Raw genomic sequence first — 27,780 nt, forward strand, 5'->3', positions numbered from 1 at the left:
AAAGGAGAAAGGAGCAGGGAGGGATAAATTAGGAGTTTGGGATTAGCAGATACACACTACTATATATAAAATAGATAAACAACAAGGACCTACTGTATAGCACAGGGAACTATATTCAATATCTTGTAATAACCTATAATGGAAAAGAATCTGAAGACGAATATACATATATATATATTCAGTTATATATATATATATGTATATATTCAGTTATATAACAATCACTTGGCTGTACCGCTGAAACTAAAACATCATTGTAAATCAACTATACTTCAAAAAAAAAGTCATAATACAGTTAATGAAAAAAATACTGATATAGGACAAAAATCTACATAGGAAAAACTTCTGAATGAGACAAATACATTGTTTCAGTTGCTCAAAATATGTGTATGTTCAGCATAACACAGATATCAGCCACTCTTCCCTCCTCCCTTCTATCCATCCACTCATCCAAGAAACATGTGCTAGGCACTCTTCTGGACACCTGGGGATAAAGCAGTGAACCAAACCACGTGTGTATATTCAAAGCAATACTCTAGCAGATGAGATAGACAAGCAAATAAATGAATGAAAGGTGCTATGAAGAAACATAAAGCAAAAGAAGGGGATAGAAAGTGGCTGTGTAAAGTAGGGGGAGCTATTTTAGATATGGTGGTCGAGGAAGACCTCCCAAAGAAGCAAAGCAGCAGCATTCCATTAATAATGGTTATGAGTACGACTTGTATTTACTAAAATGGTACAGGCTTCTACTTAATGACTGGCAGTAGAGCATTGCATGATAGCCCTAAATAAGCTATGAAAATGCATAGTTTGGTGCTAATACTAATTCTAAAGAGATTTCTTCCTTTAATGGAGAAATAAGAGAATGCAGCAGTTCAGTATATAAAGACATCAATCCCATTTCTCATATCTGATAAGGCAAAACAAAAGTTAGAGAATGAATAGATTTTGAATCACAGAACATGCTTTACTGACATATCGAAGTTAATATTAAGGCTTAATGTTTTCTTTTCCGTGAGACAATTTTGTAGGCATTCTTCTCATAACACATGCTTTATAAGCAAATGCAAAGGTGATAAAAATACTTTCTTAGTCTGGCGGTGCTCATTAAATTATACACTGAATAAAAAGGTGCTCCAAAAAGCACTGTACAAACATAAGGTATTATTATTACTATTATTAGCCAACTCACCTGAAGATGAAGGAAGCTGATCATAGTCCTGTGATGCTCTGTTGGATTTGACATTTTCACCTGGTAATCTCCTAGCAGGAGGCAAAGGAACCTGGCCACTTGCTGGATCAAAGAAGGGATCTTAAAAATAAAGATAATTTTCAGATTAAAACTATTATCTCTTGGGCTTCCCTGGTGGCGCAGTGGTTGAGAATCTGCCTGCCAACGCAGGGGACACGGGTTCGAGCCCTGGTCTGGGAGGATCCCACATGCCGCGGAGCAACTAGGCCCGTGAGCCACAACTACTGAGCCTGCGCGTCTGGAGCTTGTGCTCCGCAACAAGAGAGGCCACGATAGTGAGAGGCCCGCGCACCGCGATGAAGAGTGGCCCCCGCTTGCCGCAACTAGAGAAAGCCCTTGCGCAGAAACGAAGACCCAACACAGCCAAAAATAAATAAATAAATTAATTAATTAATAATAATAATAAAGGAATTCCTTAAAAAAAAACTATTATCTCTGCTAACTGGCTAAAGAAAAAAATTAGAAAGTCTCTATAAAGATCAATTTTTGAAAATAAGAAAACATTTCATGACTGATGGTAACCATTTTCTAATTTGCATATTTTCTAATTTATTCATCACTTGCTCAAATATGCTTTTCCCATTTGTTCCGAAATAATACACACTACTAACTTTGTAGTTTTCAGATCTCTTATTTGATGGTAAAATTGTTGATGGTAAAAACTGCTTCTAATTTTAATTTTCTGTCCCAGTCTGTCCTGTACAATGAATAGAAACTGTTGTAAAGTCAAAGAAAAAAATGGGTTTTGAATTTTGCCTGTAAGAATATTATATCAGTTAATCTGTCTAAGCATTAGGCAGACATAATCTGTAAAATGTACCTGACATTTGGGATTTGTGAGGATTAAATGAATTCATGTCTATGAAATCTCCTGTACATATAATGTGCCTTTTAAAATACTACATTGTGCATCCTATGCAAAAAATTGTTAGTTGGCTCACTGAACAATAAATTCAGTTATTAAAAATTATGCTATTATTAACATTAAGGTTTGTATAAGTAGTAAAATGTGTTTTTTTTTTTTACCACCTTGACAGAGAGGGGGAATCTGAAATAGTGAAAAATATGAATTGCAGACAAATTAAAAATTGTTGTACTTCTTAATTATATTTATTAAAAATAGAATAATGGCAGAAGCTAATGGCAGAGCTAATGGCAGAAAGAGATTGTATCAGTGCTACTATATTAAATCATTAGGACTATAAACCTACCTGGTTTAAAATTAGTAGTATATGAGTTTAAATCCATAGAACTGATTCATTTTCTGAGTAGAGGAACATTACCTCTGCAACCTTTGGTTCAATGATAATTTATAATCTGCCACCACTGCCATCTCGGGCTCCTCTGTTTTCCTCTCTCATAACACTTTCTTTTATGTCTGCCAGTATCTCCAAAGGTACTGTAAGTTCTTTTCAGGGCAGGGACCTTATCTTACTCAATTGTGTTTGAATTATATCTCCTAATAGAAACACAGTACCAAGCACACTGCTTGGTAAATAGCCTGCACTTCACAAATATTTACCTTTAACTACCAAAATTAACTCAGATTCAGATTTTTCATAAATTCAAATTCTGTGAAATTTGTATTGCTAACATAAGGCTAAAATTATAACTATTAAAGAAGACCTGATAAATATTTCATTGTTTTAACTTCCATTTGAATTTGATATTAAAAATATGTAACAATTTGATTGATTATTTGAGAAGGAAATACATGCCTATTTATATTAATTTTGACTAGTTGAAGCCCCTATTTGAGTACAATAATTATCTCCAGCTTTACTGGAGACTTTTTTTTTTTTTAACCTAAGCAAGGCTGCTTAATTTGCTTTCATTAATTTTGAGATTAAAATAAGTCTTAGATTCTGAGTTTTCAATAATTGAAAAGTCAATGGTTCAGCCTCATTAATTTTGCTGAAACATTTTAGGAAGGAATAAGAAGATAAATCAAATTCCATGCAACAAATGTTTGTTAGTCTTTTGATTTGGAAGGCTAACCAAAGGAACCAAATGTGGTGATTTCCGCATAAATTTAGAAATTTCCCAAAGATTTACAGTTAAATATTCAATAAAATTTACTTTCAATTCTTGTTCATTCTAAAACATCACTGAAAAAATATTAGGTCAGAGAAAAGACTGTCTTTTATAATTACACTTTTTTATTTCCTTAGGGGTAAATTTATAGGTTTGTTAGATATACTTATGCTATTTCTAATCATCTATTTATTTAAGACTAAACATTAGATTCTGGATACATTATTGAGTCATAAATAGAGTACAAAATATACAGTAGTATGATATTGCTCCATTAATCTGTTGCACCTAAAAGGTCACTAGGTACACTAAAAATATTACCAAAAATAGCACAAAATACTTAGTTCAGTTCTGAATCACTACAATGCTTCATGTTAAGTTTGGCTACTGGTCAGGTATAGGGTAAACTGGGCTTCTGTAGCAAGTTATAAAGTTGGAAGCATTCCTGCTTCGATGGGAAAAGATATTATATATAATACAATTACTACAGAGAGTACAATAATTACCAAATTTGAAAATCAATAAGGTGTTTAAAAGTAAATTCTTCAAAAATTCATTAAAGTAAAATTTTATATCCACACTTAGGATTAAAACATACAAATTGAAAATACCATAGCAAATGTACAATTTATATAGTAATACATGTTTGAGAAATTAATGAATGAATAAACACGATGGGATTAGTCTACTCTAAAAAGCAAAGTACAAGTGCCTGTGATTTACAGTATGGTAATGCTAAATTCAAAAATTTTAAGACTTATTTTAAGAGATTATTAAAACTAAGGAAACACTGGGAGGAAAAGGTTTGCTAACTATAAAAGAAGTGGGGAAATACGCATCAATCAAAATTACGCTGTGTAAGAAGGAAACCTATCAAGTGGTTATCTCTGGGAGGAGGCATTATGGAATTTTTTTCTTAGTTCTTTTTTTCCCCCACTATCTGAAACACTTCCAATTTTTTACGCAAGCTTAGGAAAAGAGGCAAATAAAATTGAACAGTTAAAATAACGGCATCTTTCCTCTGGGGCTGTCCAAAAGCCATCTGAAAGATTTATCAATCAGTTATTCTGAAAATTTTAAAAGAATATCAATGCTAGATCTAATTGATTGATAGAAGAGGATCTGAAGACCTATTTAGGTGAAACAAAGCTCCTCACTCTTTAACTCACAGTCATAAAACCCCCATATGTAGTGATCTGGCCACTGATCAAGTCCTCAAGTGTTAGAGAACTCACTACCCCTCTGAGATATAAGAAGTATTAATAATCCAGGAAGCTTCTTAACAGGAATGAAATTTCCACTCCTAATTCTTCTCACTGGTCAGTCTTTGTCTCAGGAGACATGGAAGAAATCTAATTCTTTTACAAATACTGTGGTTGAAAGCAACTCTAATACCTACTCAAGATCTTCTCTTCTCTTCTATCGGTTAAACATCCTCAGTTCCTTTAATCTACCATAGTTTACACAGCGTGGTTTTACTTCCCTCTCCCATCCTGGCTGCACTCCTCCAGATACAGCCTAGCCCTGGGTTTCTCCAACTTGAGCATGCATCAGAATCACCCCCAAAGGCTTATGAAAACACAGATTGCTGGGTCCTACTCCCAGAGTTTCTGATTTAGTAAGTCTTGGGTAGGTGTAAAGAATTGGCATTTTAAACAAATTTCTAGGGAGTGTTAATGCTGCTGGTCTCAAGACCACAATTTGAGAACCACGGCTCTACCCATCAGTCCTTCAACACCTGAACACAGTAGTCTCCACACTGGCTGAGCCTGGGGGAGGACCTTGCCTCACTTGATCTCTGATTTGAACTCTGTGAGTGCAACCCTCAGAGGGCATGAGAGTCCCTGGTAACTACGTCATGAGTGTGCTTCATAAAGGTCACAGTCAACCAAACCCCTAAAAACCCTTTCCAATAACTGTTGCTAATGATCCAAGTTTTCTTTGTATTTTACTTATGCAATTGCATTTCTGGATCCCGTGGAAAACCTTCCTTCATCTCTAATAAAGTCAATTTGGCTAGCTTTTAGAGTTGAATTGTGACTTTAAGATTGGATAAGGACTTCAAAAGAGATTCCAGGTTAGAAATACAGTGAGGAAAAGGTTCAGAAAGGGCTGCCAAATACGTTGTGTATTTTGTGCACTGCACAGAGACATGCAGTAATGGGACTGAGCAGACTTAAACAGAGCCTTGGCTTTGTTCCTGGAGCACTGGCCCTGGCACAAAGCAGAGTGAGGGGTGCCTATTTCAAGCCACCAACACAAAAGAAATGCCTTTTTGTAATTCGGACAAAAGCACATATATGCTAGCAGTAGCCCCGGGTTTGGAGACAGTAAAGTGTAAAGCTTTTTTTGAGGACTCTTCAGGTTTTGTTAAGATATGACTGGCCTGTCCAGAGTAAGATGGCTCATGTACAGCAGTGGGCATTACTATTTTGCCAAAAGAAATCTTGCATGAAGGCCTAAAATAGAAAACAGATAAAAGCGGCATCAGAGCTGTGCCCCTGCTTCACTTCCCCCGCTTGATCATACAGGAGTCCTAAGGCTCCTTTGCAGAAACACAGGACCCTGTAGTTTGAAAACCACTACTATAGAGCAGTCACTGGGCTATAAGGCTGGAAAGGTGGACCCGACTCAGGTGTGCAGGGCACTGAATGCTGGAATAAAGAGGTAGGTTTGAGTAGGTATTTAATACAACATCATGGGGATATCCAACCTTTGTCTTTAATTAGGGATAAAGATTTCCTCAAGGAAACCAAATCTTCATAATGCCAGAAAAGGCTTATCATTACACGGGACTAAAATTTTACAGATTAAACTGTAGTGAAAATAATAGCAGTAAAGTGCTCATATAGTCCATTTAAATTTAGCAATCACCATTGTTTGTTTACCTTGTATGGTTCTACAGCTATTAAGTTAAACTTTTGTTTAGCGTTTATAGAGTATTCTTTCATGAAGTTCAGTTCAGGATGAAGAACTGCTTTTGTGAATTTTCTATTACACTTCTTTAGACAGCGTAATGTGTTGAATACTTTGCAAAATGATACAGTCAAGTGCTTATTTAAAGCTGAAAGAACCTTTCATGTTCTACGATATCATTATGTTAAGAAGAATTAAAATATTTCTTTTGAAAAAGATGTGGTCTATACATGTGGCTTAAAATTGAAAAAAAACAGTTGACTCATTGGATCTCATAAAGGATCTGACAACAGACTAGAAATTTGTCCTGTTAATTATATGAGACTGGAAAGGGGGGAAAAGTTGCCATTTTTTTCTCAGAAGTATTTATTATCGAGGGATATCAACATTACTTGAATGGAATTAGAATACTTCCATGCATAAAAGGAGTTCAAGAGAGAGTCAACAGGTTCAGATGACCCTGCTCTGGTCCCATGTTAGCCTCACACCACAGGTTAAGGATAACTGCTACTGAGCCTACCTGGCAGCCAAGCAAAGCTATATATGAAATAAATCAGTTTGTACAACTTTCATTCTAATAAAAGGGGGCCTTTTTATTTTGAAGTAATTTTTTTAGTAATCTTGAGAAAAAACTTTTTGCAGATTTTTACAAAAGCAAAATGAACAATGAAATTATAAAGAACTGAAATATTTTACAATTAATTCTTTTGATAAAAACAGGTGTGTGTTTGTGTAAAAAAGTGTAAGAATTAAGTCAAGCCTGGAAAGCTTGACTTAATTTTAAAAGCAGGCACTACATTTAACTTTCATTTAATGGGGCTTAAATTACATATATAAAAGGTGATAGGTACCTTATAGGAATCTGGCTAGAAATTATCCAGAAGTTTGCCTTGGGAAAGGTTAAGTTTACTAAGATTTAGAGATATTCATTTTTTAAAAAAAATTTATTGGAGTATAGTTGCTTTACAATGTTGTGTTAGTTTCTGCTGTATATATTCATTTTTAAATGTTAATTAAAGTCCATGTATAAAACAAAGATTTGAATAAGTATAAGTGAAAAAGATAGCAAAATGTTAGCGTGTATATGTAGCTATATGAATAAGAGCCTAATAGTTATCCATGCTTTCTGCTTGGATTAGAAAGGTTATGAACCTTGCTCTTTGTTTGGTAGCATTCAGTGAATTAATGTGATCCATGAGGGCAGGGAGGCATCTCACAGAGTGGGTGACACAGAGGACAATTCAATATTTACTGACGAAAAATTATTCCTTGAAAATAAACTACTTTTAGAAACTGAAGCTATATATTCCAAGTTATATGTCTATAACTTGGTGGGCCATATCTACAAACTGCCTCAAACTTCTAAATTATCAAACCAAATGGAAAAAAAATGAGAAAAATGTTAAAGGTGAATGATAATGGTTAAGATTCCCAAGTTTTCAAAGAAGCATGTAGGTGGCCAAAGGACAAAGTGAGTACTCTTAGAAGGCTTTCATGATTTATCTCATAAACAAATGTAAAGCAGTTGTTAAAAAAAGAAAATCTTTACCCTATGTTTAACCAAACCAAGTCGAGGAGGCAGACATTTCAGAGTACAGATCACAGTATCACCAATAGGACTGATGGGAACAATTAATATCAGCAGATTCAACATAACTGAATTTTTTTTTGCTGATAATTCTGACTAGTGGAAGGGATGGTTTATTAAGTCTCTTTATTTCTACTCCTCACTTGAGTTTTTTTTAAAAAGCTATGTATTAATTTTTCCTTGGAGACCAATAATTTTAGTAGATACATTGAGGCATTAAAAATAAAAACAGTAACAAAACAATAAAATGCAGATATTTCAGAAAAACATATCTATTAATGTTACAATATAATTTACCAAGATATTACGTTTTTGAATAAAATTATGACCCTAAAGCATATTTAGTAAAAATTTTTAAACACATTGTTTGAAAAAAATATTGCACTCAGAATTAGGAGAAAGTCTAAATTTGTCTCCATCACTTTTAGCCCAAACACAGAGCACTTCTGGTTCTCACCTTTTCTAACATACAGGTGTTATTTGGACCTGATAATCTCTTCAGCGCCATTTCTAAATTCTATGATTCCTTGTTGCTTTTGCCATTTTTGTAATCCTTTTGGCATTAAACCAAACAACTAACAGACAAACCTATCCAACTTCTGTTTTCCCCACCCAGGGATTTTTCAGCTTGGGAGCTAGAAACCAATGAATCACTAATGCTTATTTGACAGTATCATCTTAGAAATATTTTTGCTTTCAGTGAAAAGGTTTGCTTGGTTTTTCCCTCCTACCTGAAGGAAGGAGGAAAAGGTCCTGTCCTGAGGATGGTCGGCTACTGGAGCCAGGAGGTTTTGAATGTTCGATGAGACTATGCCTTGCGGGAGGTGGGGGAGGTGGGAGGGACGGGGGGAGGGGATCAAAAGCATCTTCACCTGCATAGAAAGAAAGGTCAGTATCAACAGTAGAACTTCATTAATCAAAACACAGTATCAGGCAAAAATAATGATTTTCTCTTGCTGCTTATAAACAACTTCACCTGCAGTGTTTACCCAGCAGTTCACTGACTTTGCTAATGGGAGCTGATTATTTTGTAGGAGGTGTTTGGAGAGAAACACAGACACACAAACACACATGTGTGCATACAGACTTTTTCGATCTCTCAGCCCTTTCTATTAAAAAGCAGTATTTCAGGTTATGAAACAGCTTATTATTCACTTGTAACCTTTATAATAAGACACTGGAGGTTTGAACTAAATATATTACAGATCACATCATCAAAACAATTTTTGTGTAACAATAAGAGTTCACAGCCTCTAATTAGAAAATCACACTATGCACAAAAATTTAATGTCACAGAATAGTTTAGATTATCTTTTAAAAGTTTGCTCCATGGCATTTTAATTCATTTAAACTAATGCTCCATATATTTCATTGTCAAAATATACAGAAAATGCACCTGTAGTAGAGGAATATGATCTTTTTCTACTTACCAGATATCTCTAGGGAGAAACAGTTAAATATATCAATAGAACTACCTCTTGTGGTGGTCCCAAAGCTAATTACTTACATTTGCATAGTTCCCAACTTTAGTAACTGTAGAATACTGCAGTATGCTTTTATGTCTACTTGTGTTTCCCCTGCCACGTCTTACTATCCTATTCATATTTTTCCCTCATCTTGATTCTTTAAAAAATAAGATTGCAGTGTATGTATTTTTGTAAGCAATCACAAATACTTTGTGAATGAAACAGGGTATAAATACCTACATCTTCTAGTAATAAAAATTCTCATGGATTTAAATACATTGACTTAAATATAAAGGTATATTTAAATATAAACGGTTTCACCATTCATCCAGCTTGCCTGGCAAAAAGTATTCAAAATTTTTTCTCTAATGATCATAAATATTTTTCTAATGTAAAATATATGAAGGTATAGGAGAGAGAAAGAAAGAGCTTTGTTATCTTTCCAACCTTCAGCTATTTCCTACATTATCTCATTTATTCAAATCCTTTATCAGCCCCTAAATGTCAGGCACCATGCTAGGCACATGGGTAATGTGAAGATCAAAATCATAAGTCCTCGACCCCGAGGAGCTTAGATTCCACAATGAGATCTAAGAAAAGTTCACAAAAGACTCACAGGTGAATAGGTCCCAGAGGGAGAGAGAGATGCATTGTAAGAGGGAAGAGGAATGCAGAAAGTGGCATTCAGCAAGGTGTTACCAAGAACAGGAAGGCCTGGGATATCAGGGCCTCAAAAACATTTGTTCATCAAATACAGGGATGGTGTCTACTAGGCAGAGTGAACAGCATAAATAAAATATGAGATGTACATGAAGAGCCAAAGGAAGGATGAGTTAAAAAGGTTGGAACATTTATCTGCATTGTCCAATATGGTAGTAACTAGCCACATACAGCTATTTAGTTTAAATTTAAATTAACTAAAATTCAGTTCTACAGTCACACATACAGATCTTTTATGTCACCACATAAAGTTCTATTGGACAGTGCTGATCTAGTCATAAAGACTTGGGTAATAGGTCAAAAACAGCATACAGGAAGAAATGGAAGAGAAAAAGACTGTAGGTAAAGAAGGAAGTTGGGAGGTGCTTGTAATCCACGTAGGTGAGAGTAAAGCACTGAACTGCAGAAAGAACAGGAGCACGACATTCAACTGTATAACTGGAAACACCAGTTGATGGTGTTTTTGGGGAAAAAAATGGAGAGGTTCATTTCTAGTAGCCTAATGATTCAGATAAGCTTATAAATGAACCTTGATTATACATTATTTTATGCTATGGTGACTCATTATTGTGAAGCCTTAACTTGTGAAGGTTTCTTAATTGTCTTCCTCTAAAAATAGAGTGAGAAGCTTCCTACCTAGAATTAATGAAATAAACAGACACCTGCACCGGCCAATTTTAACATAAATACACACCTGTGTGTACCTTCACACATGTACACACACACACACACATTAAGTGTACTTCATGGTAAAATTTGAAACAAAGAAATTGAGATTCTTTGGATGTGTTCTAGTTGCAGTGATTATAAGACAGAATTTCTTTTCAGCTCTCTACAATAAAATATATAATTTCCCATAATGTAATTAGCTATGTGGAAGTGGGTCATTTTATATTGAAAGAAAAAGTAAGTACGCATTCATTAAGAATTATACTTAAAGAAAATCTCAGATGAATACTCCAAATCTACTAGAACACAAGCACCTGGGGGAATGAACAATGCCTTCATAAGATTTTGTAGACTGCATTTAGTACATGAAGAGACAACTTGATAAAACCCTAACTGATGCCAGCTATTTACACCACTGCTTCAGTCATCTAAATGGAATAATGGTCACATGAACTGAGAGCCACTATCACCTGGAGATTCCATTCTAATTCAGACAAATTCATAACCTAGTGAGTCTACACTGCACTGAACTAAGAATTCTGATAATTCAGGTATTAATTGAAAGAGGTGGCAGGGAGGCTTGCTTGAAATTGTTTTAAAGGTTTCAACCTAATGGAGGGATGAGAAGATCATAATCAGAGGGCGTCCTGTTGAGTGAAGAACCATGCTTTGGATTGTCCCGAGTTGGAGGCCTGGCAGGTGGTAATGGCACTGGATCAGAGGCTGAATCAAAAACATCTCCTAGAGGATAACACAAAATCTTAATGTATTTTCAGTACAACAATGGCATGGAATTTTACCTTTAAATTCTGACCATTAAGACATAGAATACAAAGAGAATATGTCTTATACACACCCTTTAAATATATGCCTAACTCAGGGATGTTTGACTTCTTCATCTCTGAAGACGTACCGTGTGTTCCATTCAATATACAGTGACCATTATCACAAGACCTAAAGCAGAAATCAAAGGACAAAAATCATAAGGATAATTATTTCCATTTAAAAGTCATTTGGGGGTGGGGAGACCATGGGAACTAGCAATGCTGCTCATGTAATAAAGTTAGGATATAAATACAATTAATTTCCTTTTCTGGAGAAAGTAAAGTAATATTATCTAGATACTTGAATACTTTTACAAAGCAGAAGTAAATATTCCATGGAAGACAAAAGTTTTTTTCTTTTTTTAAGTGAAGCTAAGAATTACAAGGGCCACAAAATTGCCGATACCCTAAACACACCTGTGGAATTAACATATCATTTTGTAAGATTTCAATATTACCTTATCAAGGTTTTGAAGAAGAAAATGTAATATGCAGGCAAACAATATGTAAAAGTCCCAATGACATCATTACTGGTTAACGGTACTTAACAGTGTATTTTTATTTCTGTAAGTTAAGCTTTCCTTATTATAAACTAGAGCCTGTCAAGGAAGGAGAATTATTAAATATTCAGAAAGTCCATTAAAATTCAGATAGACATATTCAAAGACCTAGAGTCTGGAGTGTAATTTCACCACTGCCATGAACAAAACTGACACTTCTGACAACTGTAGAAAAATGACTTTAGCAAAGGCCTTGGGTACACAACAAATATTTTAATCTGGGTGTCTGTAAAAGGATAATACTAAAAAAAGTATTTTTATTGTTGGTATTAATGCTTTCGAATCATACTGTGAACACAATGCACAAATCCGGGGGCACAGGAAGGTAGCAGCAGGAAGAGAAGGCATGGAGCATATTTTGTCTTCAGAATATAGCTGTGTAGCAACTGACTATCTGCTCACCAAGTTACTGTGCTCACAAAGAGCTATAGAAGGCAGAGTTCATATTTTACTTTCCCCTGATTTACTCTGAATGCTTGGGGCAAAGTAAAAGTACATACATAATGGAGGAGATATTGGACATTTGAATAGTTACTGCAAAGTGCTTCATCTGAAATTCATTTCCATTCTCTCTGGTGGCCACATCTCTTTAAGGGGCCAGAGATGGTTCATTTAAAAATAGTTATCATGTATTGAATTTTCATAGTAATGATGGATTTTTACTGAAATGGAATTATTCATCTATGAATAATATGGTTTATGAATCTATGAATAATATGGTTTAGCTTTTTCCATATACTGACAATTTAGTTCTCCTGATGTTCCAAAGAGAGGAAAAACATAGAAGGAAAGGATGTGTCTAAGTTTAAAGAGTGCTTTGTAGAGGACCTAAGAAGATACTTCATCCATTGACTTTCAAGAACAAATTAGACAGAAAATTCACTCCAATTAAGATTAGGGATTATCAACATTTATTACTTCTCTGTAACTGTAGAAAGATGGTAATGGTGGTCATAAATCAAATTTATTTTCAGGATTTGGGAGGCCTGCCACCAAAAATCTCATCCAGTATGATGTGACAATTAAAATTTAAAGTATTAAAATTATACCACTCACTTATCCAGTGATGAAAAAAAATGAGATCCCAAGGAGACCAAAAAAGCTCATCTTATTTCAGTTTTTAAAAATTACTACACATTTATAAGAGCCAAGGGAACTGAAAATTGTAAAAATTTATACTTGATGTAAAGGAATAACTTTTTTCTCTAATAAGAATAGTAGACATTTGGTTCTTCTAACATAACAAATTATTATCTCTCAGTCATTTCTCTGTCTTCTCAATGTTACCAACAAATGTCCTAAAGACCAGCAATCAGCAAAGAAAGGTTTGGTTCTTGCTTTGAAATATGAAGCCCTGGACAGCAAAGTGTTAATAACCATGGTTAATAATTCTGCATAGTGTTGATAATTCTAACCTTGTAACTCACTAAGGCAGATCTCTGGTTTAAATGGAGTTTTTTGCTTCTCTTTTCCAAGTACTGCAATACAATACTTGAAGAAAGGCATTAAAACATTTTTTAGACTTTTCATCTGAAAAGAAAGGAACACTCCACTCATAAAATGCTTTCTGTTGATTGACTTGACCTCAAAAGGAAATGGCACACTAAGTAAAGATGACATAGATGACTGAAGTGTTAAACAGCTCTCCTATTCCTCAGTCAGTAAAGAGATACTGAAAGGCAAGAAGGCTGGGCCACCAGCAGTAGCTGAGCCCTCTTCTGTATGTGCCAAGCAGAGCTCCAGGGATGTAATTAGACAAAGAAAACTGGAGCTCAGAAAATAAGTCTGAAACTGAGATTTGACTTACTGAGTACTTCATATATGTCAATTAGATTTTAAAAAACAGAAAAATAAGATTATGACTTACTAATTCAATTATATAAACACAGAATTGTCCTTCTACTTAAAGACAAACTAATATTTCAATACACACCACCTATTTTTAATAACTCCTATACCTCCATGGGGCTGCCACTTCAAAGACCAAGGATGTCTCCATAACAGTGAGAATAAACAACTGACAAGAAGAAAACAGAACACAATTCCTCACATTCTTGTTTGATCCAAGGAAAAGTAAAATAGTACCTGATAAAAATAGCTAAGGGAAATAATTTTTTTCAATTCTTCGAGATCTGAATATAAGTAGGTAGCATATCAAGAAAGAAAATCAACATAGATTATACTAGTCCTTACTTCATGAAGAACAATTCTAAGGAAGGTTGGTATAATACCTTATTTTCTAAGCACTAATTTTTCTTCATGAGATATGTGCTTAGAACTGATAAAATGCATTGAAAATAGCTTATTGAAAATTCATGAATTAATCATCACTATATGTAACCTACAGCAAAGTTTTACTACAGTACAATTTGTTTTTTGGGGAGAGGGGCAACAAATTATTCCATTAGACTTACTAGTCAACTAATTTAGTCAAAGGACTTCCTAGTTAATAGAAATCTACATCTTTTCATTTTCTCTGAAAGGTCATGGAGAAAAATAGTATTATAGGTAGAGGAGGCTTTGAGCAAGAAATCAAAGGTTTTTATTAAACAGATGTGATTCAGTTGTTTAAAAACAAATGCCATAAATGATGATGCTTACTGCAGACGCGAGGAGATAAAAAATGGCCCATATTCTTACCTAGGAGGAGGTTTTACATTATGACAATGAGATGGTTGTGAATTCAGGGAAACAGGATGGGATGAAGGAATCTTGTATTCATCGTCATCTTCCTCTACTGGGTCTCTTGTTTTCTCTGAAAGGGAATTTGCTAATGGACCAGTACACCTACCAGAGGGAAAAAAAAATCCAGTCTAGTTTTAGCATAATAATTCAGGACAGGCAAGTCTGATGTGACATGTTCAAATCAAAGAAACTACTTTGTCACTTGTGTTCATTTTTCAATTACAGGGTAACATCAGAAGGGCTGTTCTTATTCTAAATACAAATGAAAAGGATTTTTAAAACTCTTGATGAAATAAGAGTTTTCATACTTATAATTTTAAAATGGCACAATAAGAGAAACTAGTAACCTGTCAAATAAAATAAAAAGGTCCTGGAGTTGTAAGTGAATGCATAAAATTATTTACACCAAAGCTATTAAAATATTAACATTTTGTTCTTATTTAACTTAAATTGGTAAATTAAGATGATATATATGCAAGGTTATTTTATATATTAATGAAGTATTTATAGAAAGTTCAACTGTCTCTTGTGAGTATTACTTATAGTTGAAAAAATCCAGTTTAATTAAGTGAAACAATTCTTTCTCCTGTGAAGTTACAATTCAGATAGTTGTTGTTGGGACAAAAATTAACAAAGATCTAAAATGACTGGAACAATTAGAAGTAGATAATAAGAGAACTTTATAAGTCTTTAAGGTAGAGGCCATTATTTTTATGGCTTAAATTCCCTGGCTAAGTAAAAAAGAATGCAAACATGTAAAACAATTACCTAATATCAAAAGAAAATTCCCAAGCATTTTACTCATCCATTGAGTAAACAGACAAAGCCAATTAATAACAAAACAACAAAAACGTACTTTTTTTTTTTTTAACAGTTGTTGCTAATGGAGTTTATCCTAAGCTGACGCCAGTGAGAAACACCAAAGTAGAAACACACAAACCTACCCTGACCAACTTTAGGACAACCAACCTGTTTGCAGGACACTGGAGGCACATACGGATCCAAACCTTTTTTCAAATCATGAACCTCAAGACAAATCTGTTTCGTTAAATTTTTTTTTTTAATCTTTGTGGCTGCAATTTTGAAGCACCTTCTGTAGAGGGAGCAAGAGGCCTTTGGTATATGAACCATCAAGACTGAAATAACTTTTTCATTTTTATTTCTCCTAACTAGTTCGAATGAAAACAACTTTAAGGGCTTTTCTCTGTGCCCACTGCAAGAAGACATTTTGAAAAACCTAAAGGTTTTCAAATTTCAACTATATATCTGAGTCTCTAGGAAGTTCAGAGATGAAAGAAAAAAAATCTCTCCTAAGATTTTTCAAAAGTGTGTTTTTATCCGTCTTTGAAGACTTTTTCAATACCGATTTTTGAATTCTTGTTTGTTTGAGCGACCTTGGAATTCAAATGACAGTTTAAGGTGAAATGAAAGCACAGTGATACAGTGACAGGAAGTCCACGGTCACCACCCAGAGCACAAGCTAATAACCTTATTAATAACTTAAGGGTTACACCTACCATGGTGTAACCTTGGAAGATGTACATCCCAAATGAAGGCCAGTGAGTACACGGACTGCAAAATGGTGATTTGATGGGAATTAGAGCAGGGATTTCAAACATTACCTTTTCATAAATTCTTATAAACATGGATATAAGTTTAGCTAAATCAAGGGCCAGAGTGGGTTCTGTTAGCAAAAGAAATAAGAAAAATACACATCCTTTCTATGTCCTACTATATTGTCATGTACAAGGAATTTTTTTTCCTTTGCAATTTAAGCATATACTGTATAAAAGAAAAACACTTACTGGGCTTCCCTGGTGGCGCAGTGGTTGAGAATCTGCCTGCTAATGCAGGGGACACGGGTTCGAGCCCTGGTCTGGGAAGATCCCACATGCCGCGGAGCAGCTAGGCCCGTGAGCCACAACTACTGAGCCTGCGCGTCTGGAGCCTGTGCTCCGCAACAAGAGAGGCCGCGATAGCGAGAGGCCCGCACACTGCGATGAAGAGTGGCCCCCACTTGCCACAACTAGAAATAGCCCTCGCACAGAAACGAAGACTCAATGCAACCAAAAATAAAAATAAATAAAAAAACAAGGGTATCTTTTTTTAAAAAAAAGAAAAAAAAGAAAAAAGAAAAAAAAGAAAAAAGAAAAAGACTTACTGACCAAGTATTCAACAACCACATCCATGTCAGGAGTGTTCTATCTGCCTGGTGCAGCTTAGTTCCAAAGATTTAAGAGTTTTCAAAGAAGCACTGCACTATGACACAAGAATGGATGATTTTTGAAATCACATTTGTTCTGGCTGATTCTATATTTTATCTTCAATGATAAAGAATTTAATCAGGGTAATTTCCCCCTACTCTTTAGCTTTGCTGCAAATCAACAGATGGAGTATCCTGAAGAAAATGAAAAGCAAAGCTTATCTAATATTTTATGGAATTATAGGAGCTTACTGCTAAAACTTACTAGTCGCAGATAATTAGCTTAAATGGATTTTAGTGAATTATACTAGAAGTGAAGAAAGTCTTCGAGTGGCATTTCTTGCGTATCTAAATCTGAAAAAAAAGCCTGGATATCTTGCTTATCACCATTTTAATAAAGTTCTAAAGAGTCATATTTTATCTTATTATATTTTTAATGCAAACTTTTTATATTAGTATAATATTCTAGTAAAAAATAAGCCAATTTATAAGAATATCATTCCAGTGACTTTATTCAATATTATATAAATTTTTGTACAAAATTGATCTTATTCAATTCTGAAGGGAAAAATAAAAGCAATTTCTATCATGTAAAAAAGGGAATGTGAACTATGAACTTTGGGTGGTTATGTATAAATGTAGGTTCATCATTTTTAACAAATGTACCACTATGGTGGAGGATGGTAAAAATGAGGAAAGCTAGGCATGTGTGGGAGCCAGGGGTATATGGAAATATCTGTACCTTCTCCTCAATATTGCTATGAATCTAAAATGGCTCTAAAAAAATAACGTCTTAATAAAAAAATAAATAAATGAGGAAGGTACAAATAGATGAAGAATTTGTATATAAAATACCAAAAGACAAATCTCAATTTATTTAAATAATTACATTATTTGTAATTACATGCGGAATTTTTTTTTCCCTTCACAAACTCATTCAAAAAGTAGGTTCAGTTTTACTTGCAACTAGATAAGTGGTAAAAATAAAGAATTTTCATTAGCAATCATGTATGTTTGTTTACTTTTGGTAGTGGAGAAAATATCTCACGGGACATAGGAAAATGTTCAGTCATTGATTTAGCTCATGGGAAATTTTTAGGATACCAGAGGAATAAAATATATCAATTTTATTTGGCTGGTTTCACGTTAAAACTGCTAAGTAAACCATCCTACCATTTACACCAGTACTTCATTCCCTTTATATTATCATCAGACATTCACAGAGTGTTCTGCACTGCGGCTGTCATTCCTGAATTAATACACTGGTAATGCACAAGGACACATAGTCTTAAAGATACACAGCCATCCTCCCCACAGCCTTCGCCTCTTGTTAAATTCAGTGTGTGTTATTTAAACTTTAATGAGGAATACATCCACTATCTGCAAGTGCACACTTGAAACAAACCAAGAATATATTTTCTAATGCTCTTCTTAATTAGTGATTTTTGCATTTTGAAGCTGAAGGCTCACAGATACAATCCTCTACAGCCTTGTACATTCCTGGTGTGAGAGGCATATCATCAGAGGGGTGACCTTCTGCATATCCCACTGGCTTTTCCTACATAACATACCTCAAACATCACCCTTGCCAAGTACTTTTCTTTCCTTCATTTGAGCAATTCCTGATACCTTGACTAGTTCAACTTTTCCAGAAATAAAGCAAAGTAGAAATATCCATATTTACTGTCTATAGATGAACCTCCTGTGACATCCCACAAAACAGTAATTTTCTTTGAACGTTAATCTTTTATATGTATTTGGTAAGTGTTCATACATTGACATTGTGTTTTCTATATATTCATCTATGTCTTTCTTCTATTTCTGTCTAATTGCAAAATGCTTAAGGGCAGACCCTGAGTCAACCAAGGCCTGGCACGGTGTGTGTCCCACGAAGCACTTACAGCTTTTAGACAAAAAGAATGAGAGGCTATTAGAGAAATACATGACCAAACTGTTACGGGAAAGAAAATCATTTTTAGGATACTTTCATAACGTAGAAAAATATTTAAAATATATTATTTTGCTTGCCTTCTACATGTAAAATCTTATTTAATAATCTCTGAAAGCAAGGTTTTGAAAAATATCTTTTATTAAAACCGAATCTTCAGAGCCTGCCATATACATTAGTCCATATTTCTTGTACTAACTATCCTAACAGGCAAAACACCCAACTTCGAGAAATCATAGCCCAGAGAAGTGGTAACACAAAATCTAGCTGTATTTGAAATGCGGATTGCCCGTGTGCCACCTGTAAGCCATTTCCCCAGCATCTCAAGAGTGGGTTTTATAAATATATATACTAGTTTTGAGGATTCTTTCATGACATCCAGAAGAATCAGTGTGGTGTATTATTAGGCTGAATATAAGCTTTAATTTTAAGTTTTCACTTACAGTTTAAGTATAGTTTATACTTTAAGTATAGTTTTCACTGACTTGTTTATAAGCTGGAGAAATAAATTTGAAGTTAATTTTTAAGTTAACTTATTCAAGGCCAATATTCATTTCTAACACTTTTAGGGGACTGCTTTAGAAATCAAAAAGATAGATGTTGAGGAAACTCATTTTTTTTTTGAGAATCTAATTTTCCAATACATGTTGAACATTAAAGACTTCATGGTGATATTAAATGTGGCAGTACTTATAATCGCCAATAACTGGACACAACCCAAGTGTCCCTTAGTAGAGGGATGGGTAAACAAACCATAGTGTGTTTTACAATGGAATACATACTCTGAGCAATAAAAAAGGAACAAACTATTGATACCCTTGACAACCTGGATGAATCTCAAATTCATTGTGCTAATAGAAAGAACCCAAACTCAAAAGGCTCTATACTGTATGATTCTATTTATGTGACCTTCGGGAAAAAGCAAAATTATATGGACACAAATCAGACTGATAATTTCCAAGGGTTTAGGGTAACGGGAGAAATTGACACAGGCCTGGGGGGTGTTTTTGGAGTGAAGGAACTGTTCTGTATCTTGACAGTGGTAGTGAATACATGACTGTGCATTTGCCAAAACTCACAAAACTGTACATTAATAAAGCAGGGCGAATTTTACTGTATGAAAATTATGCTTTAATTTAACAACTGGAAAATTTTCATTTTAAGGTTAAAAATTCATTTTAACTCATTTAAGATACTGCAGATAAGCATCTTTCACAAACAAATATGCTTAATATCCCTAGTGGCCTTCAAAGCACTTATCTAATTCTATTTGAGCCTACAGAGAAATGTGGACAGAAACAAGGAATGCTTGAATATGGTGGAATATGTCAAGATGCTCTCACTTAATGTGAAAATAGAATCTCATTCTAACCCTATGCATTTTCTATGAACAGATCAATATGTTCATGGAGAAGTGGAGAATATATGGCAAATTATGCCTCTATGGGACAAAAAAGAGACAGTATAAGGAATATAATTTAGATTGCATATTTAAATAGAATCCAATGGCTCACAATTCTGTGTAAGGCTACCTAATTATTTGTGATCATAAATCAGTTGTATGGTAAATTACAAGTAACAGATTTGTCAGAATACTGGGATTAGTGTTAATATCAGTATTCATCTTAGATTTTAGAGAAAATGAAAGATTAGTGGAATTAGTGGTATTCCTGCACCCAGATTATAGCCATCCGCCAAATGCCATTTTCCCACAAATGATGAGAGAGGGATTACAATTCTATCTGAATTTAGAAATTATAATACTAAAATAAAAAGGAGAAAAATAATACCCATAGTATTTATTTTGTACCTTTCCACACACTATTTCTGTTGAGACTAGTTTAAAATGATACGCTTGCAGCCCTCAATTCTTGTCATCAGTGTGTCAACAAGCAGGTTCTAGGGATTCACCACAAAACATTAGAAAACCTACGTTAGGATGGTCAAGCTGCTTCACGGGAGATTTGAACAAAATTTATAAATCAATAAGAATATGCAGAAAAAATAAAGTCTGAGTTTCAAATACTGAGTCACATCAATAGGTCAAAACCAAATGCACAAACATGATACACAATGAGAGAAGAATGCCATAGTGATCATAATGAATAAATTGAAAAGATGGACCCATCCCACACTATCCCATACACATCATGTCAATTGTAACTTACAAAGGACTGCCATCTTCAATATTAGTTCACCTTTCTATCTACCCAAGGTAAAACAAACAAAACTAGTGCAACATCTTGACAAATCTTGAAAATATTTTAAGGTATTTGAATGAAAGCTGGTTCAAAAATTAACAAAAGAGCATCACTGTTCATTCCCTAGGGTTAAGAAAAGAGTAGCTCTTAATTACAGCTGGATCTTCCATTTAAAGTTCTCTACCATATTTTCTTTAAATCAATGAAATTAATTTCTTATCATTGAACATAAACAGAATTAATGTAAAACTGAAGTGTGTATTGTCTATACAAATCCTCAGGTGAACAATAACAGAACATGTTTCCCTGCTCTTTTGCCATTAAGCATAAACAATGAAGCCTGGTGTGCACAGTATATAAGATGAAAAATTTCCATCAAGCTTCTTTCTCTTAAGTTTTTAAAAATTACAATGTGATGTTTGCTTTATTAGCTCCTGTGGCATAGTGCTTTTTTCTCTTCTGTTTTTCACTCCCCAGTCAAAAACAAAGCAAAACAAAACAAAACTCCCCTTCTCCCAAGAATTTGACCACCATTTCAGTCAAATTGGTCTAGTTTTGTCTTTTGCACCTTTCTATCTACAGACCATTTTGGCCACTATTTATTTAAAAACAACCACTCTCACATACACACACGCAGGCACAGATGCTGATGCTGTTTGGCGGTGTGGACCTCTTAGATCACTCACTGGAAGGTGGCAGTAGTTGAGGCTGCATTCACAAATCCACATTTCTAGTTTGTTTTAGATTATGATAACAACAGATAATGTTTATTATAATTTTTACCACACAGAAATGTTCTAAATACGTTTTCTACAATATCAACATTTCAGGGGTAAATGATATAGTTTTTTAAGGTGATATTTTCATATATAAGTTCCTGTATTAGAAAAAAAACTTCTAGGATTACATTTATATGTCTAAGAGTATAACAAATCTAATTAAATTTGGGCACAGGTCATGTAGAAATGATTTTATCAGCTTTAGATAGTACCTACTGAAGTATTTACTTGAATATAATATAAAGGTGAAAGCTTACATGGTATGTCCAACTGTCCCCTCAACATCACTATTTGGATGTGTGTGTAATCGGCACTGAAACTCAACAGATCCTTAACTCTTAATTTTACCACCCCTGCCCCCTTCCGACACCTGCTCCTTCTCCAATTTCCCTCCCTCTGGTAAATGGCACCAACCCATTCACCCAGTTTCTTTAAGCAAAAACCTATATAAGAATCAATCATCCCTGATTTATTGTACCTCACAGACATCTGATTTATTAACAGGTACTGTTTGTTGGATCAAAATACAACCCAAAGTGGACTGTGTAACTCCATCACCATCACCCCAAAGCCCTGACCATCTCTTACTGGTTCACCACATCAGACGACTACACTCTCCATTGGTCTCACTTCAGCTGTCCTAAAGACAATTCACGTAGCAGCCAGTGACCCTCTTTAAAAACACAAACCAGCATTATGTCATCATGTTGATCAAAACCTTCGATGGCTCCTAAAACTAACCAAACCAAAGTTCTTGTCATGGCCTTAAAGGCAATATATGATTTAGCTCCTATATACCTTATTCAACCCCAGCCCTACTGTCCCTCTTGCTGTTCTCCAGATATGCCAAAGGGATTCACTTGCCTCACTGTCTAGCTTTTATGCTCTTCACCCAGGTAGTCTCATGCCTTGCTCCCTTCTTTCAGGTTTCTGTTCAATATTACCTTTCCTGATGACCTCATCTAAAGTATAAACCTCCCTATCAATCACTGTTTATCCCTTTTCCTGCTTTATTTTTCCTTACCACTACCTGACAATATACTATAGTTATGTGTTTACTTGCTGCTCTTCTTAACTAGAGCACAAATTCCAATGAGGATGGGATTTTATCTTGTTCACTCTGACTCTCCAGTCAGTACGCAACCGAATGAAAATAGGATAGTTAGGCAAAACCTGGATAGTCTATTCACTGAGCTTAAACTATCAGCACCTTATCTGTTTAGAAAAAATCTATAACAACGATCAACACCACCACCTCCAACAACAAAAAACCCTTTTTACAAAAATATTAAGTAATATTGATTCACATGTATTTGAAAGTTTAAGATTAATATGTCAAAAGTACAAAAGGTCCATTTCTAAAAGACAAGGAACAAGAAAAATATTCTTCTAAAAAATAACATTCCTCAGCATTCCAGAACATTATCTTACCTGAAGTAATTATTCCATTATTACAGTAATTCCTTTGCTTATTGGCCAATATCTTGTGTTAAGTAAAATAAATATTTTTAACTGTTTCAGGTTTCATTTAGTTTAATTTTGAAAAATCAACTTATTTCAAGATAAATATAATTTAGTAAAAATTGACACTACAATAAAAATAATCCACATAGATTTTTTCATTCTTCCCCTAAAAAATTATGATTACCCGTATTTCAAGCTTTTAAGAATTTATATTTATAGCAAAGTGTCAATCATCTTAAGTAGAAACCATTTAGGAAAAAAAATAAGTAAACCTATATGCACTAGTACAGTTTCAGCTTACTTTTATGACAGAATATATTTTTAAAATAAATTCTATATTCTTCTAGGTCTCCAGATAAATTACACAATAAAAGTCATATAATTGCAGTCATACTGTTTTACAAGAAAGAAAACACTATCACAGAGTAGCCTCTTCCATCAATTTAATGGGAATCAGAGCAACATCAAATAATTTAACAATTACACTTCAGTAAATATTAATTAACAACACAGTATAGCTTTAAAGGTAAATATTAGCTTTGACATTACTGAATTCAACACTGGGGCTCTCAACATTTGTGAAAACTATCAAAGTCTATGTTGGGTAGCAATCTGTTATTTTGCTTTGGCCTAATTTTGAAACATGTACTAAGATGCTAACACAGAAACGATACACTTGAACATCCAACATCCCTATTTCACTGAGTGACATTTTGCTAAGACCTGTATTCTATGCCCCTCCAGAGCTGAAGATCTATTCTCATTGTACTCTGGTTATACACTCTAATGAAGCTGAAGTAGACAAAACAAAAAAACAAAACAAACAAAAAACCCAGAGCAGTAATCCAAGTTATACTGGCTTCAAAAATGGGATGCAACCAACCAATTATAAATGAGCATTCAAGTTGCCAAGTATTCATATGTAATTAATACCACAGATGAGTACCCCTTAAAAAAACATTGCATGGAACCTAAAAGGTTGAAGCTCAAGAGGATTTTAGAGGTCATTTAAGATAAACAGATCCCTTCATTTATCAGATGGAGGAAGTGAGGCCCAGAGAAGTTACCTTGTTCAAAGACAGACAAATATTAATACTGGAGTCACGTCTGGGACCAAGTCTGATTTTATTTTAATGGTCACTTCAGAATTCCATGCTGGTTCCATGATAAATACAGTACAGCATAAATGATTAAGAAAAATGCTTATTAAAATATTAAGTGACAAAGGAGAGCATGAAATTATTTCTACAATGTAATCTAAATCATGTAAAAAAAAAAGTCTAAAAAGAAAAAAAAGTCAGAATGTTAAAACTCTGGGGGAAAACTGGACAGCTACATGTAAAAGAATGAAATTAGAACACTCCCTAACACCATACACAAAAATCAACTCAAAATGGATTAGAGACCTAAATGTAAGACTGGACACTATAAAACTCTTAGAGTAAAACATAGGAAGAACACTCTTTGACATAAATCACAGCAAGATCTTTTTTGATCCACCTCCTAGAGTAATGGAAATAAAAACAAAAATAAACAAATGGGACCTAATGAAACTTCAAAGCTTTTGCACAGCAAAGGAAACCATAAACAAGACGAAAAGACAACCCTCAGAATGCGAGAAAATATTTGCAAATGAATCAATGGACAAAGGATTAATCTCCAAAATATATAAACAGCTCATGCAGCTCAATATTAAAAAAACAAACAATCCAATCCAAAAATGGGCAGAAGACCTAAATAGACATTTCTCCAAAGAAGACATACAGATGGCCAAGAAGCACATGAAAAGATGCTCAACATCACTAATTATTAGAGAAATGCAAATCAAAACTACAATGAGGTACCACCTCACACCAGTTAGAATGGGCATCATCAGAAAATCTACAAACAACAAATGCTGGAGAGGGTGTGGAGAAAAGGGAAGCCTCTTGCACTGTTGGTGGGAATGTAAATTGATACAGCCACTATGGAGAACAGTATGGAGATTCCTTAAAAAGCTAAAAATAGAATTACCATATGACCCAGCAATCCCACTACTGGGCATATACCCAGAGAAAACCATAATTCAAAAAGATACATGCACCCCAATGTTCACTGCAGCACTATTTACAATAGCCAGGACATGTAAGCAACCTAAATGCCCATCGACAGACAAATGGATAAAGAGGATGTGGTACATATATACAATGGAATATTACTGAGCCATAAAAAGGAACGAAATTGGGTCATTTGTAGAGACGTGGATGGATCTAGAGACTGTCATACAGAGTGAAGTAAGTCAGAAAGAGAAAAACAAATATCGTATATTAACGCATATATGTGGAACCTAGAAAAATGGTATAGATGAACCTGTTTGCAGGGCAGAAATTGAGACACAGATGTAGAGAAGAAACGTATGGACATCAAGGGGGGAAAATTGCGGTGGGGTGGGGGTGGGGGTGGGATGAATTGGGCGATTGGGATTGACATGTATACACTGATGTGTATAAAATGGATAACTAATAAGAACCTGCTGTATAAAAAAATAAATAAAATTCAAAAATTCAAGAAAAACAAAAAAAACCCCAAAAAACTCTGGGCATTGATATTTGGGGTATGTAAATGCTTATATTTATGTATTTGTTTAATTTTTTTCTTTCTTTTATATATTTTCCATATTTTCTACAATGAACAACTGCTACCTATATGTCAGAATAAAAAACAAAATGGAGAGATAAACATGCCATTAAAAGCCAGCACTTGTAATTTTAACTATGGTTAATTTGCAGCATGCAAAATAGAAAACTAATTTGCTGTTAAGGATGCATTGTTAAAGTATTTCTCTGGTTAAGTAAAGCAACTGCATTGTTTGAGGGAGAAAAATCAAGAGTAAATGGGGTGAAAGTATATCCAGGTACACATACAAACTGAAGTGTTAGAAAAATATCAATAAAAGGCATTTTACTATGAATTTGTTGTTCTTTATTTATAGAAAAACAAGCAGTTAATACTAAATATAAATGAAGCAAATGGTAACCTCTGCCTTTTATCCCACTTGCCAATATGAATTTAATAAACAGAATGTAAAATTTTAATCTCCAGTTAGCAAGATTTCATGTACTTTGTTTTTTGATGTTCTCTGAATTAGAGGTAATTGAGCTTAGATGTTTTAATTACATATACAAATATCCAGAGTTCATTTGGTGCTACAATATCATATGTTATTAGTGATGTACAACCTACTACACAGAATATATATATTTGCTTCTGACTTTTATGTCTGCTACATATCTGGCAGCTCCAAGAAAAGTGGCCACTGAAGAATGGTCCAGTGCTTAGTTTCCCACTGCCCCTAAATGATGTCAAATTTCACACTCATGCTTTTTCTCATGCACACCCCTTCCCAACTGTGCCCATCCTCCATGACTCAGGAAATTTCCATCCTCTCTATAAGACATCCTTGACTTACAAAGTCTATAATAGTCTATTCTCCAAGCTTATATAAAAACTAACAAGTTAGATGCATACAGTTTAGTGGCTAATGTTCTCTTGTGATTTCATGTACGTTAACTTTATTTTAAAGTAGATGGTAAATTTCTTGGGAGCTGGTATCTAGCTTATCGTTCTTTTGCATCCAGTGACCAGCAGAGGAAGGAGTGAAGATGCTCTAAGACTTTCAGTTAGAAATGAGGATCTTAGCAGATGATAAAGTCAATCCACCAAGCAACCAAGTACTATCAGTATACCATTAAACAGCAAACATAGTAAGGTGTTAAGGGAGAAGCAGAGATTAAGAGAAAAGGGTTTTGCCCTTAAAACCTTATAATCTTTTTAATGTGGAGAGACACTTTAGTATTAGAAAACAGTAGGGCAAAATACATAATTAAATGTGTAGAAAATAAACTCTAGGAGGAGGAAGAGAATCAGTCTTATTACCATCATTATGACTGAAGTCACAGAAGTTTTCATACAGAAATAGAGCCTGAGACATGGATCTTTAGAATAAAGATTCTGAAAACTTGGTGCACAGAAGGAACAGCATGAAAGACTCATAAAACCAGAAAAAAAATCAAGACAAGATTAGAGGGCAAGCATTAGGAATTCCTGAACGATATTTTAAGTGGGTAAAATTCTGTGGATAGCAGGAGAGCATAGAATTAATTTAGAAGGAAAGAAAGAACAATGTTGGGCTTTGAGTAGGAAAGTGATCTGGGGAAAGCAGAATTTAAATTAAATCAGCTACCTGAATAAAATATACTGGAGGAAAGACAGGCAGCCTGATTTAATACAGAGTAGGAAAATGGCCATCAGGAGACTTGGTTTTATCCAGGTTTGATTTGGATAGACACTATCCCTTAACTGTCTGATATGCTTCTTGTGTCCCCATTTTTTCAAATGAGACACCTAGTTTAACTCATTTTTCTAGCTTTAAAATCCATTGATATTCCATTCTGAGATCATATCATATGATCAGGTAGAAGGCTCTTTCAGT

At 34.3% G+C, this 27,780-nt stretch overlaps 1 protein-coding gene across 1 annotated transcript in view; it reads right to left on the bottom strand.

Annotated features, from left to right (window-relative positions):
- CBLB (Cbl proto-oncogene B) overlaps positions 1 to 27,780 on the bottom strand; it is a 208,409-nt gene that overhangs the window by 14,218 nt on the left and 166,411 nt on the right. Inside the window, exons 14-18 of the mRNA XM_061194148.1 lie at positions 14,670 to 14,816; positions 11,502 to 11,599; positions 11,255 to 11,386; positions 8,522 to 8,662; positions 1,193 to 1,312 (exon numbers count right to left, since the gene is read on the bottom strand). Of these exons, the coding sequence (XP_061050131.1) occupies positions 1,193 to 1,312; positions 8,522 to 8,662; positions 11,255 to 11,386; positions 11,502 to 11,599; positions 14,670 to 14,816 (638 nt within the window). The remainder of the gene's footprint in view (positions 1 to 1,192; positions 1,313 to 8,521; positions 8,663 to 11,254; positions 11,387 to 11,501; positions 11,600 to 14,669; positions 14,817 to 27,780) is intronic.

This window comes from Eubalaena glacialis, chromosome 6 (genome assembly GCF_028564815.1).
Source record: "Eubalaena glacialis isolate mEubGla1 chromosome 6, mEubGla1.1.hap2.+ XY, whole genome shotgun sequence".
Lineage (NCBI taxonomy): Eukaryota > Metazoa > Chordata > Mammalia > Artiodactyla > Balaenidae > Eubalaena > Eubalaena glacialis.